Source organism: Heloderma suspectum, chromosome 4, assembly GCF_057233095.1.
Source record: "Heloderma suspectum isolate Gila_16-S chromosome 4, 16-S_ref, whole genome shotgun sequence".
In the NCBI taxonomy this organism is placed as follows: domain Eukaryota; kingdom Metazoa; phylum Chordata; class Lepidosauria; order Squamata; family Helodermatidae; genus Heloderma; species Heloderma suspectum.
Genome location: NC_139461.1, coordinates 242,057,678 through 242,069,904, shown reverse-complemented (window position 1 = coordinate 242,069,904; position 12,227 = coordinate 242,057,678). Strand labels below are relative to the sequence as shown.

The window sequence follows — 12,227 nt, the reverse complement described above, 5'->3', positions numbered from 1 at the left end:
AAGGAGCAGTCAAAAACTGAAACAAATTGTTGGGGGAGTTGCTGATTGAATGGAAGGGTTTCTGTTCAGTGACTGAAATGGCTTTGCAGTTTCCTGTATGGCTGTGAGAGCTGGACTATAAGGAAGGCTGAGCGCCGAAGAATTGATGCTTTCGAACTGTGGTGCTGGAGAAGACTCTTACGAGACCCCTGGACTGCAAGGAGGTCAAATCAGTCCATACTAAAGGAAATCAACCCTGAGTGCTCATTGGAAGGACAGATACTGAAGCTGAAGCTCAAATATTTTGGCCACCTAATGCGAAGAGAAAACTCTCTGGAAAAGACCCTGATGCTGGGAAAGACTGAAGGCAAAAGGAGAAGGGGACGGCAGAGGATGAGATGGCTAGATAGCATCACCGATGCAATGAATATGAACTTGAGCACACTCCGGGAGAGAGCGCAGGACAGGAAGGCCTGGCGTGCTATGGTCCATGGGGTCATGAAGAGTCGGACACGACTGAACGACTGAACAACAACAACAACAAATAGTTTCTTTGAAGTGACTTTGTCTCTAGCTTCTGAGACTTAATTCTAGTTCTTTGACTTCATTATACCAATAATCCCACACAAAGATTTGACAAGCACCTACACATTCTAAACATTTGACCCGGTGTAACCCTATTACTGAATGAATGGATGAAAAGTAGAGCCCTTGAGAACGCAATCCTAAAGGATTGCTGCTTGATAGACTGAGAGCTTCAGGATCATAACCCTCTGTCTATCCTAGGCCCTGAGAGCAGGAGCAAGGCAGGGCAGGAGAAAATGCCTCCAATTTCTCCTTTTCTTTATAGTTTCAGCTAGATGAGCCTCTACCTTGTTGTGGGTGGGGTGGGCGATGGAGAGGCTATAGGATCCTGTGGATTCTGGCCTCTCCTCCCCACTGCCCCCATCTCTGTCCCTTTTCCCTCTCCCCAAGCTCTTCAGTTGTCATTGTTGTGAACTCAGGAAAGCAGCTGCCGCTGTGCTTATCACCGTGATTGTGAAGGGCTGGGGGGTGGGGGAACAATCTGATCTCAGATTCCCCCTCCTGAAGTTGTAGCAGTGTCTACGGTGTCTGGACGGGGCATTCGCCATATCCTATGGTCCCTAGGATCAAAGGGCGTTGTTATATGAGCCCACCTGGGTATGGGCCCCAGATCCTCTGAACTGTGCCCTGGATCTTTTGAGCTGTCCTAATTGCCATTTTTTTAAAAACATTTTCCAATTGACTTGCATTGGAAAACAGGAATGACCATACTGTTTTTTAGTTTGTATGATAAATACATGAAATTTGGAGACCTGGTAGCCCCAATGGAGCTGATTGGACCTGCCAAATTTCAGGCAGTTAGGTCCAGTGGCTTTTGTGCTAGCCACAGATAAAATTTGCTTTATTCAAGAAAATCTGTCAAAGCAAAGCGCTATAATTTTTTTGTGCTTCACATAAGTGCATAGAATTTGGGGACCTGGCAGCCCCTATGGAGCTGGCTGAACCTGCCAAATTTCAGACAGGTCCAGTGGCTGTTGTGCTAGCCGTGCATAAAGTTTCCCTTTTTCAAAGACTAAAACAAAAAGTAAAAACTGTCAAGCCACACAGGGGATTAGAGATCCTAATCAGAAGGTGTTAAAGGTGACCATTATGAGGGCATTAACCCTAATATCTGGTGTAAGTTTTTTTTGAAGCGCAAATAGTACTTTCCTTTTGTCTGTCCTTAATCTGCCACTATTCAGCTTCACTGGTTGACCTGAGGCTCCTCATTAAGGGAAGAAAAATGTTAAACATCTCTTTGGCTACAATGCACACTACCTGGGGAAAAGTCACACTGAACTCAGCTAACTTATTGCACTGCTCCACTTTCACTACTCCATTTAATTGTATAACCCTCCCCCTTATTTGTCTTCTAAATTAAATAGCCCAAATATTTAAGCCTTTTCTTATAGAGTAGTGATTGCACCCCACTCTCAATCACCTCACTGTGACTGGAGACTGCTGGATTAAAAGTTCCGCCCTATTGGCACCTAGATGTCACTTGCCAAGGCTCAGTTCCCCCCTCCTAACTACTCCTCTCCCCCTCCTAATCTTAAGGAAATTGTTACATTTCCCAGACAGGCTGTCTGGACTTCAGAATCATCCAAAGTGATCTGAATCAATTCAGATTGATCCAATCCACTTTGGACTGATCCAGACTTGCTTCAGATCTGGACTGATTTGGTCCAAATCACCCTGCTTCAGTTTGGAATTCAGATCTGGAGCAGTGCACTTAATGCAAACCTGCTTCTTCCCTCTGAGCTCAGTAGCCTTGCTGTTACTAGGAGGCCTTAAGACTCACCCCCTTGGCAGACCAATAGGGACTCCAGTGTGAATGCACCAGCCTTTTAAACTAGAGGGGAGACCGCCACCTTTCCTTCCACAGTCTGCTAATTGTTTTTAATCTCTCCCCCTACTTTTCTGCTCTTACATGCCCATGTTGGGAGCTTGCTCGCAATGAGATTTTGAAGGGGGAGAGGGAAGGGAAGAAAGAGCTCCATGTGAAATACTGGTATTTCACACAGCATCTGATTTTACTGACCCAAACTGGAAACTTTGGCTTCTGCAGAAGTTTAGTAGCTTCAGTACAGCAAAGGATCCAATCAGCCTCCACAAATGTCTTTCTCCCCCTCCACTTTAATTTCTCCTAAATAGCTGTAGGACTCAAATTATTCCAAAAGGAGGATTAGGACTATGTGGCGTCATGACTGAGAAACTGCTGAGGCTTTTAAATAGGTTCTATAGTTTTAGAAAAAGCTAGAAAAAAACCCTCAGCCACCTCACCTCATAAAGTTAATTTAAATATGTGCAATTCTTACAAACCCTCCACAGCCTCCTAAATTCCTCTGAAGTACTACCCCTCTGAAAGGAGCCATTTGGCTTAGGGAATTCTCTCTACCCCTGACCCCTGCGCATATTTCTAATCACCATTCTTGTTTTCTTGTTCCCTCCCCTCCCCTATCCTGTTCTTTCTTTCTCTTCATTATTCCACCCCGAGCATATCTTGGGGAATTCTTAAAGAGAATTCTCTTCAGTAGGCAAGAGAAGTTCTGAACTGTATTGGACTTTATACAAACAGACAAGAGGGTTGGGTTTTCTCCTTCTCCACACTCAAGCCTTTGAGAAAAGTGGGTTCACATGGTTGCAAAGAAACAAATCTGGGGCTGTTTTGTTTGTCAGTTGCCATTATCCAGCAATAGGAAGGGCTGTGGCTCAGTGGGAGAGCGCATGCTTGGCATGCAGAAGGCCCCAGGTTCAATCCCCAGCATCTCCAGGCAGGGCTACGAAAGAATCCTGCCTGAAACCCTGAACAGCCTCTGCTGCCAGTCAGTGTCAACAAATCTGGGCTAGATGGACCCAGGGCCTGACTCAGTATAAGGCAGCTCCCTATGTTCCTATGAACAGAAGGCTTTAATAAAAATAAGAGTTTGGGGTTTGTTTTTTTAAGTGGAAGGGAGATAAATACTGCTCATTTATACAATCCTATGTATGCCTCAGAAGCCCCATCATGTTTAATGAGGCTTACCCTCAGGAAGGTGTGCATAGGATTCCAGCACAAGTTACTTTTGCAGGGAGGTTTGCACCCTGATGTTCTGCATGTTTACTTAGAAATAAGTCCTGAGTTGTCAGCATGGTACTGCAGGCTTAGTACAGTGCCTACCCAATTCCAGTCTAATGAACTGACTACCCTTTCAGCTCAGTCCTATGCATGTTTTGTCATTTGAGTTTTTTTCATTTTTCATGAACTCTAGGTTCAGTGGTGACAGAAAGGTACTTAGTACATGCTCAGAGTCCATAACTTAGCCCTAGTTTTGAGAACAGACTCACTGTCTGACTCCTGGTAAAGTCTTGGAACAAATGAAGTTATGGGGAGGAAGATACAATGAGAGCTTGTGCATAACAAGGAGGAGGTAAGAGAGGAGTTGCAAAACCAAGACATCTGTTTTGATGAAGAGTTGCTGGAGGATGGTAGGATGAGGAGGGCTGGTTGCATGGAGGGGAATAGAATTGGTAGGGGGCGGATGTAAGTGCTCAGTGGTGAAAGAAAAGCATTCTGCATAAGCTCAGAGGCAGTCTCTATTTAAGAACATAAGAAGAGCTGTGCTGCATCAGACCAAGGTCCATCTAGTCCAGCATTCTGTTCACACAGTGGCCAACCAGATGCCCACGGGAAACCCACAAGCAGGAGATGAGTGCAATAGCACCTTCCCACCAATGTTCCCCTGCTGCTAACATTGGTGAAATGTAAATAAATTCTAGTCATTCTAAATTTGCATGCACGTATATCCTTCAGAAAAGTTGCAGGTTTCTTGCCTGGGGGACACCTCTAATGACCTGTGCATTTTCATACAAATTTACTCAAAAACAATGGGGGGGGGTAAAGGGAAGGGAAAGCAAAGCACCCCCTCCCCCAAATTGGAGAACTCCTGTTCCACATGAACTGCTGCACCTCTCCTGAAACTTTGCTGGTTTCTTACTTAGGGACACCTCTAGGCTGTCTGTATTTTCAGAACAATGGTCCACAAGGAACATAGAGAGATAAGTATATCTTCTTTTGGAAACCTCAAAATGACAAGGTTACCCTTGCACAAAAACCCTTGTGGCTATCATTCTGAAATTTGGCAGACATGATCTCCTCTGATGGGGCAATGAACCCTGACATTTTTATCCAATTCTACCAAGGAATAAAAATGTTATTGGCAGTTCCTTTTAAATGAAAATAAAAATATTTTTATTTGCACCTATTTTTTCTGACATTGGGAAGGTGTAATCCTGTTCTAGGGGGCTACTATGCCCGAAATTATCATCCAGTTCTGACCAAGAGAAAAAAGTAACAGTTTTTTCCTAATTTCCTATGGTAGTCAATAGGAAGCATAAAGACTCATTTTTCCAAACTTTCACTCACGTTTGGTGCTGAACTGAAGTGGACCAACTACAAAGTGGCCCAAGCATAAGCGGGCTGTTTTCCAAAAACACTGAATTGGGGTCTGAGTTGAAGCGGGGTGAGGAGGTCAGTGCACACTTCTTATGTATGTCTATATCAGGGGTCCCCAACCCCCAGGCCGTGGACTGGTACCGGTCCGTGGCCTGTTAGCAACCGGGCTGCAGTAGGGGTGTGCGAAACCCCCTTACCTTGGGTCCGCGGGGGTCCACAGGGGGGGAGGCAATCCCCTCCCCCGGAATCCTCACCGTCCCCGGCCGGCTCCGCTCCACGGCGAGTCTGCAGAGCTGCTGGCCGGCTCCAGCCGCTGGGACGCAAATGGCGTCAGTATAGCGGACGCCATTTGTGTCCCTGTTCTTCAAGTAATAGGCTACGTAAATCTTTACGTAGCTGATTACTGCAAAGAATAGGGACGCAAGTGGTGTCCGCTTTGCAGATGCCATTTGCGTCCCAGTGGCTGGAAGTCCGCCAGTGAAACCATCCCCCCCCGCCCCCCCCGGTCCGTGGAAAAATTGTCTTCCATGAGACCGGTCCCTGGTGCCAAAAAGGTTGGGGACCACTGGTATATATGTAATCTATACACACACGCAAGCACACCACATGCACACCACACACACACACACACACACACACACACAATAGGTGTGCTTAGACTCGTAGATGCAAATTTGTGTTATGGGCCTGTGCACCGGATCTTTTAAGAACCTAGTAATGCCCCTGCCTAGGATGCTCTCCCAAGGACTATCAGATTGCTCTGCTCAGCTCCTAAGAATAAAGGGTGATGTGCCCTAGAGCTTCATGTGGCTAGAAGTTTCCATCTTCTGAGGTAAACAATGGGGAGGTTTGTTCTGAGGCAAATATAGACTGGCAAGACGCAAGCATCGCTTTTTTTTTTTTGGCCTAGTACAAATTTGCAACAGAGCCCCCCTCCTGTGCACATAACACTATCCCATCCCATCCATACAGGGCTCCTTCACACGGGGCCTTTATCCTGCGATTGAGATGGCTCCTTCACGGAAGTTTGTGGGCTCTTTACATGATGCCGCGACCCTGCCATGACCCTCCTGCACTAAATGCCCTTTGTACTGTTTTTAAATAGATCGCAGATAATGAGCTATCAAACTACCCCATTGTGTTCCACTTCAGTTTCCTCCATCAAAAGAGTTAAAGCTGGAAGAAGAGGAGCGAGATCAATGAAAGATGATGGAAGACTCAGATATGGGGAGAAGGAGGGGGAAGGGGAGGGGGGAAAGGAAGCGCGTGTAAAGGGAGTCAGTTGTGATCCTGCCTTTAAAACAGAAGCAGAAAGCCCTGTTTTAAATGCAGGATTTTAGGCTGGTGTAGAAATGCCCACAATCCCATGAATGGGAAGTTTTTGTTTTAACTCTGAAATTACATTTTCTACATTTCTGAAGTTACACCATGGGCCACAATGGAACATCTGTACCATTACCCAAAACACACAATCTTCTGCTCTTTTTATTTAACATAACATTCAGCCTGAAGAAGAGTCCTACAAAGCTTGCGGACTATTTTCTAAGTTTTTGATTGGTCCTAGTAAAGGTATTATCCTCTTGATGGTTTTTTTTTTAAAATAATGCTAATGGATCAACACAGCTGCAAATACTTTATAAAGAGACCAATTCACTTTAGAGCTTTATTTTTATAGCCTTTGTATTGCAAAATCATTAATGGTTTGCTGCATTTTAAGGCCACAAGCCTGAACCTTTAAAAAATAACAAGAATCAGATAGCATAGCTTTACTCCTTCTTTCTGAATATGGTGGTGCCAAGTGATACTGCCTGTGACTATATCATTTCAAAGCATTAGACTGGAGTCTCACGATGCATCTGGCAGCCTTTCTCCATCAGCATTTGCCATAGACAGAGACCTGGTTTGTACTTAACAAGAAGCTGCCATGGGTGAATTTCCCATGGGGCTTCTTGTTGTAGTGGCAGCGGCTATTTTGAATATTCACGGTGCAGCTGGGGCATGGCATTGCTTCTCGTTACGTGTGAACCCAGTGAGGATGGATTGTTGGGCTTTTTAGGGTTGTGGGTGGGTTTAGGGTTGTGGGTGGACACATTAACTGAATGTGGAACATGTAGGAACTCTACCACTTCATCCCATTAATCTGCCCATTGTTTGAAAAGTTCCAGATCGATTTTTCCACAGTCTGATCACATTTACAGCTGTCATGTGTCTCTGTTTATTGTGATCTGTGGTTTTGTTTCTGAAAGATGAAACTTTGTTTAGTAAGAGGAAATAAAAGCTGACCTTTGGATAGACAAGGAAGCATAGGGTACGTTATAGAGTCTGAATGTGGAACAGAAAGAAGGATGTAGCCCTCAATTTGGAAATAGAAATGTGGAAGAGCCTTTCTCAGGCCAGATCTAGATGTGGACAGGCTGGTCTTATCTACAAAAAGCACAAACAGAAGGTCTGACTGCGCTATGGAAGAGAAAAGGCAAGCCATGTTTCTGAGCATCCTGTGGGTCAGTGACATGGTGTCCAATGGGATACTATACAGGCCAGATGTTCTCAATACAAATGGATGCAAACCCTTTGTGTATCCATGATGCATGCATGTGTGAACATATTTGTATCACTGTTATTCATAGGGCTACAATAATTGATTCATTTGCTAGAATTCAGCCTTCTCCAACCTGGCACTCTCCAGATGTGTTGGACTACAACTCCCAACATCCTCAGACAACATGGCCATTGGAGTTGTAGTCCAAAGCATCTGGAGGTTGCCAGGTTGGGGAAGGATGGGTTAAATTAATTGATATGCAGTGCATTCCTATACATTTCTATGCAGAAGTAAATCACAGTGAGTTCAATGGGGCATGTTCCTAGATAGGTGGAGTAACGTGTTAAAAGCTTTTAATAAAAAAAAAGTGGCCCTGATTAATTGGGAAACAGATGGCAAACTGTCTTAAAAGAGGCATCTTTCCCTTTGCTCTTACACGAGAAGGAATGCCTCTTCTAAGATGATGCCTGCTATGACACACGTGTGCATTCCCTAATAACAAAGATATGCTTCTTCAGAAACATTAATAAATTTGCAAATCTAATCAATATATTAATCAAGGAACCAACTCAAACTCATACCATTAATCAATTAATACTTCTTTAATGAGGTTGTTTGCAAACTTAGCTATCCAGAGCAATGACTGATGCTGGATAGCTGAGCCCAGACAGCTTTTGTTGGCATCTCACAATTCCATATTTCCAACCGCCAAAACAGGCATGAACTCAGAGGTCAGTGATCTGGGCCCCATCTACACCGGGCTTTTATTCCAGGGCAGGTGCGAGTCAAGGTCTGTCATGATAGATGATGTAGTTGCAACTTCTCAGCCATCCGTGGTTTCCACCTGGAAAAAGCAGAATTCCGAAGAGTCGTTTTACTGTGATTTTTTGGGTTTGCTGCAGGTTCCCCCGCGGTTGAGGGCCATCTGTTCCTTCCCTGAACTGACTTTGCATCTTACAGAGGGCGTGTTGTAGGCATGCATAGTGCCTGCATCACTCTGTGATGCCCCTTTACTCCCCCATCCCTTTGCAGCTGTGCAGTTACAGAAGCACAGAGGGGCATTTTCATTTATTTAAGCACACTTTCGCACAGTTTTGCAACTTTGTATCTTTGCAATGGTTGCTTTTGGACTCAGTGCTCAAGGGCTGAGGAGGGTCTTGGGGGAAAGGAACAATATTGCTCTGGGCACCATTTCGGAGTGATCGCTAGGCACGTAGCGCTCACGCTTGTGAGTGCGAACCATCGCGGGAGTCTCAGGCTGGGGAACTGACAAACTGATGGTGTGGAAATGAAGAAGCACAAAACACCCAATTTTTACCTAAAACAGGGTCAGAAAGACACAGCAGAGCCCCTGAAATATGAAACAGCCACTGAAGTGTTGCACCCCCACACTCATGGGACTGCACAGCTGCGCATTTCAGTATAATGGCAAAAAAAGAGGGCACGGTGGGTCTCTTAGGGAAGCGCGCAGTACATTGCAAGTGTATCGCAGAGCATCATGATTCGAAGCTGCTTCGCTGCGCTGTTGCAACAGGGTGCGGGGTCAAAGCGGTGCCTTATAGATCTCCTGATGCTTCTGTTTCACTTAAAAACTTTTAATCAGAGCTACGCCTGGGTTTTGTTTAACCTTTTATCCCCCACACTGTTTTTTAGGTATAAACATCTCCAATGAAAGCTGCTATGAGCTAGACAGTGGGAAAAGTAGTAGTAGTAGTAGTGATGATGATGATGATGATGATGAGGGCACAGTATGGGCATCTCTACACCAGCCTAAAATCCTGCATTTAAAACGGGGCTTTCTGCTTCCGTTTTAAATGCAGCATCACAACGACTCCCTTTTTCATGAACACAACAGGGTAATTTGGCGATGTCATGTAAAGAGCCCGCAAACTTCCATGAAGGAGCAATCTCAATTGCAGGACAAAAGCTCAGTGTGAAGGAGCCCTGTGGGTATCTGTATTTCTTTTGCTTAAGGCAGGGGTGGGGAACCTGTGGCCCTCCAGATGTTGCTGGACTCCAAGTCCTGTAAGTCCCAGACAGCATGGCGATTGGTCAGGTATGATAGGAGCTGTAGTTCAAAAGATTTGTAGGCCACAGACCACCACCACCCTCCAGCTTTAAGGGCTCACAGAAAATCAGAAGGGGTGAAGATTTAAGAGCATAAGAACAGCCATGTTGGATCAGACCAGGGGTCCATCTAGTCCAGCATTCCGTTCACACAGTGGCCAACCAACTGCCCACGGAAAATCCACAAGCAGGACAGGAGTGCCACAGCACCATCACACCCATGTTCCCCAGCAACTTGTGTACATAAGCATACTGCCTCTGATACTGGAGGTACACCATTTAGATCTGGAAAATGGCATTGGAGAGAAAGGTTAACCCTTCCACCAGCACTGTTGCTCTGACCAATATTGGAACACTCCCCCAGCCCCTGCTGATTTTAAGTGAGAAAGAACCCCTGCCAGGTGATTCAATCACAGATTGCCCAATCTCATGCCTATTTGTTTTGCCTGTAATATATTTTAGAGCAATCTGCAGCCTAACTGGTACAGAACTAGAATTATGATCATCAGTTGTCCTAGATGTTCTTTCTCTGTTCCTTTTACTCCTTCACTGTACAGTGCAAAAATAACGGTTTCTAGGGTTCAGGGGTGTTGCTAGGCTCTTAAAAGATTCGGGGCTCAGACCCATGGGAGAAAAACCTGCATAAAATCTGCATATGCATATCTGGGTATTCAATTTATAATAATTACTAGGATTTATTTAAATTTCACAGGAGGCAAAGCCAGCCAATTAATTTCTTATCCAAATCATCTCAAATAAAATAAATTGTTCACCCAAACCAATGGAATCCCCAGATTAATTAGAGGAAACGATGGGGGGCGGGGAGACTGCATGTGAGACGGGGAGAGTTAACTCTTCCCTCCCCAGCTGCAATTCCCCTTGAAAATTGCCCTTTGCATGGCAATTAAGCTGAGGGGAAAACCCTTCCATTGCCACCAATGGACACTCAGGAATCTGGGGAATAGATCCGGGCCCCTGGGAAATAGATTTGGGATTGCTAAGGTTGCCAACTGACCAGAAACAATAGCCTTGTCTGCTTGTGTTCCTTTAACATTAGTCTGATATGTAGAAAGGGGAAGTTTTTCCACAGTTGTCTTTCTTCCTCTGTTAATGTCTGCACATCAAGCTGCTATTAAAATGGTGCAGCCTCAGTGGCCAGTTAAAAAGCTGGCAAATCTATCTACCACACTGGCCACTGAGTCATTTCCTCAGTGTTGGATTTCCTTGGTATTGTGTTGTTGTTGTTTTTAAAGTTTAAATTGTTCTAACCTTATGCCTTAACTCAACCTTTAAGGCAGTTACTTTACCCCTGGATATACACAATAGTGTATGGGTAGACAAGGGTGAGGATATTACATGAGAGATGTCAGTTTTGCTTTTGATTGTGTGGCCTATGCTGTCTTTTGCAGAAGTAGAGTCATTTCTAAAACGGCTTTTCTTTTCTGTGGCCAGTCACTGCCAGAGTCCTGGCAAAGAACAGGCTCTTTCCCAACTGAGGGCACAAAATCCCATGGTGTCCTACATCATTCCACCTGCAACAGGCGGAAGAGCCATGAGCGAGGTCAAGAAGGGCACATCTGCAGAGCACAGCCCGACGCTCTGCACTTCAGAGTCAGTGAAGGAGTCGCCGCAGACTCCTAGAAGGCTCAGTGTCAAATGTCTCAACTCTTTTCGAGGCAAGTTCACTGCAGGCAACTGGAGGACTCAACAGGACACAGACCTGTCTCAGCCAAGCCTCAAGACCCACTGTGGAAGCAGCAAAAAACAGGTAATTAACTGCTAGGTTAATTACTGAGAAGGTCCTCATGGTGGATGCCCACTAATATCTGTTGTAGGAGTTCTCAAACTGTGATACATGGGCTACTGGTGGTCTGCAGAAAGGTTGCGGAACAGATGGGAATACCTGTACTTAGCCCTGCACTTGATTATTTTTTTCTGATGATTGAGATCAGAGGGGGGTTTTTTGGCCAAGGCCAGATAATTGAACAGGCTAACAAGGCCCGGTCCCAAAGCTCCTGATTTTCATACTATGGCACTGGTTTTTATGATGATGCTAGTTCGGGGGGGGGGGGGGGGAGAGATGTTATTAAAATATGAGTTATTTAAGCACTTTGATTTGTTGAACTAAAGAAGTTTATTAAGTTGTGCATCAACACCTGCCCCAAAATTTTCAAGGGAAAAAATAAGTTTGAGAGCAGTATAGGTAGATGCAGCCGCATTACTCATGCACAGGAGAGAGGAGCGTGTTCCACTGTTTTAAACCGGATACTTTCCCCCATCCACACAATGAAAGAGAATTTCCACATGAGGCTTTTATTGCACGCTCGTGATTGGGCACTCATGGAAGTTTGTGGGTCCTTTACATGAAGTTGTCAACCTCCAGGGTGTTTCCTGCGATTTCTGACCTTTAACCCACTTTTAAAAAGATCGGAGGTAACCTGATAAAGAATGTTAATCTGCTATATTGGCAGTGTGTAATGATGGAGTTGCATCATAACCACAGCGCCATCCAGTGGCTGTAAAACAAAACATATAGAACTTGCTGAGAAAGGCAGCCCTGAAAAAAACAGCCCATGTAAGGAGCTGATCTTAATCCATAAACAGAAGCCCCAGTAAATTGCAGGATAAAAAGCCTGGTGTGGT

At 44.9% G+C, this 12,227-nt stretch overlaps 1 protein-coding gene across 2 annotated transcripts in view; it reads left to right on the top strand.

Moving 5' to 3' along the window:
* Positions 1-12,227, top strand: part of FGD2 (FYVE, RhoGEF and PH domain containing 2) — a 34,340-nt gene that overhangs the window by 1,082 nt on the left and 21,031 nt on the right. For both annotated transcript variants that reach the window (XM_084848310.1, XM_084848309.1), the window contains exon 2: positions 11,037-11,352. In XM_084848310.1, the coding sequence (XP_084704436.1) occupies positions 11,037-11,352 (316 nt within the window). The remainder of the gene's footprint in view (positions 1-11,036; positions 11,353-12,227) is intronic.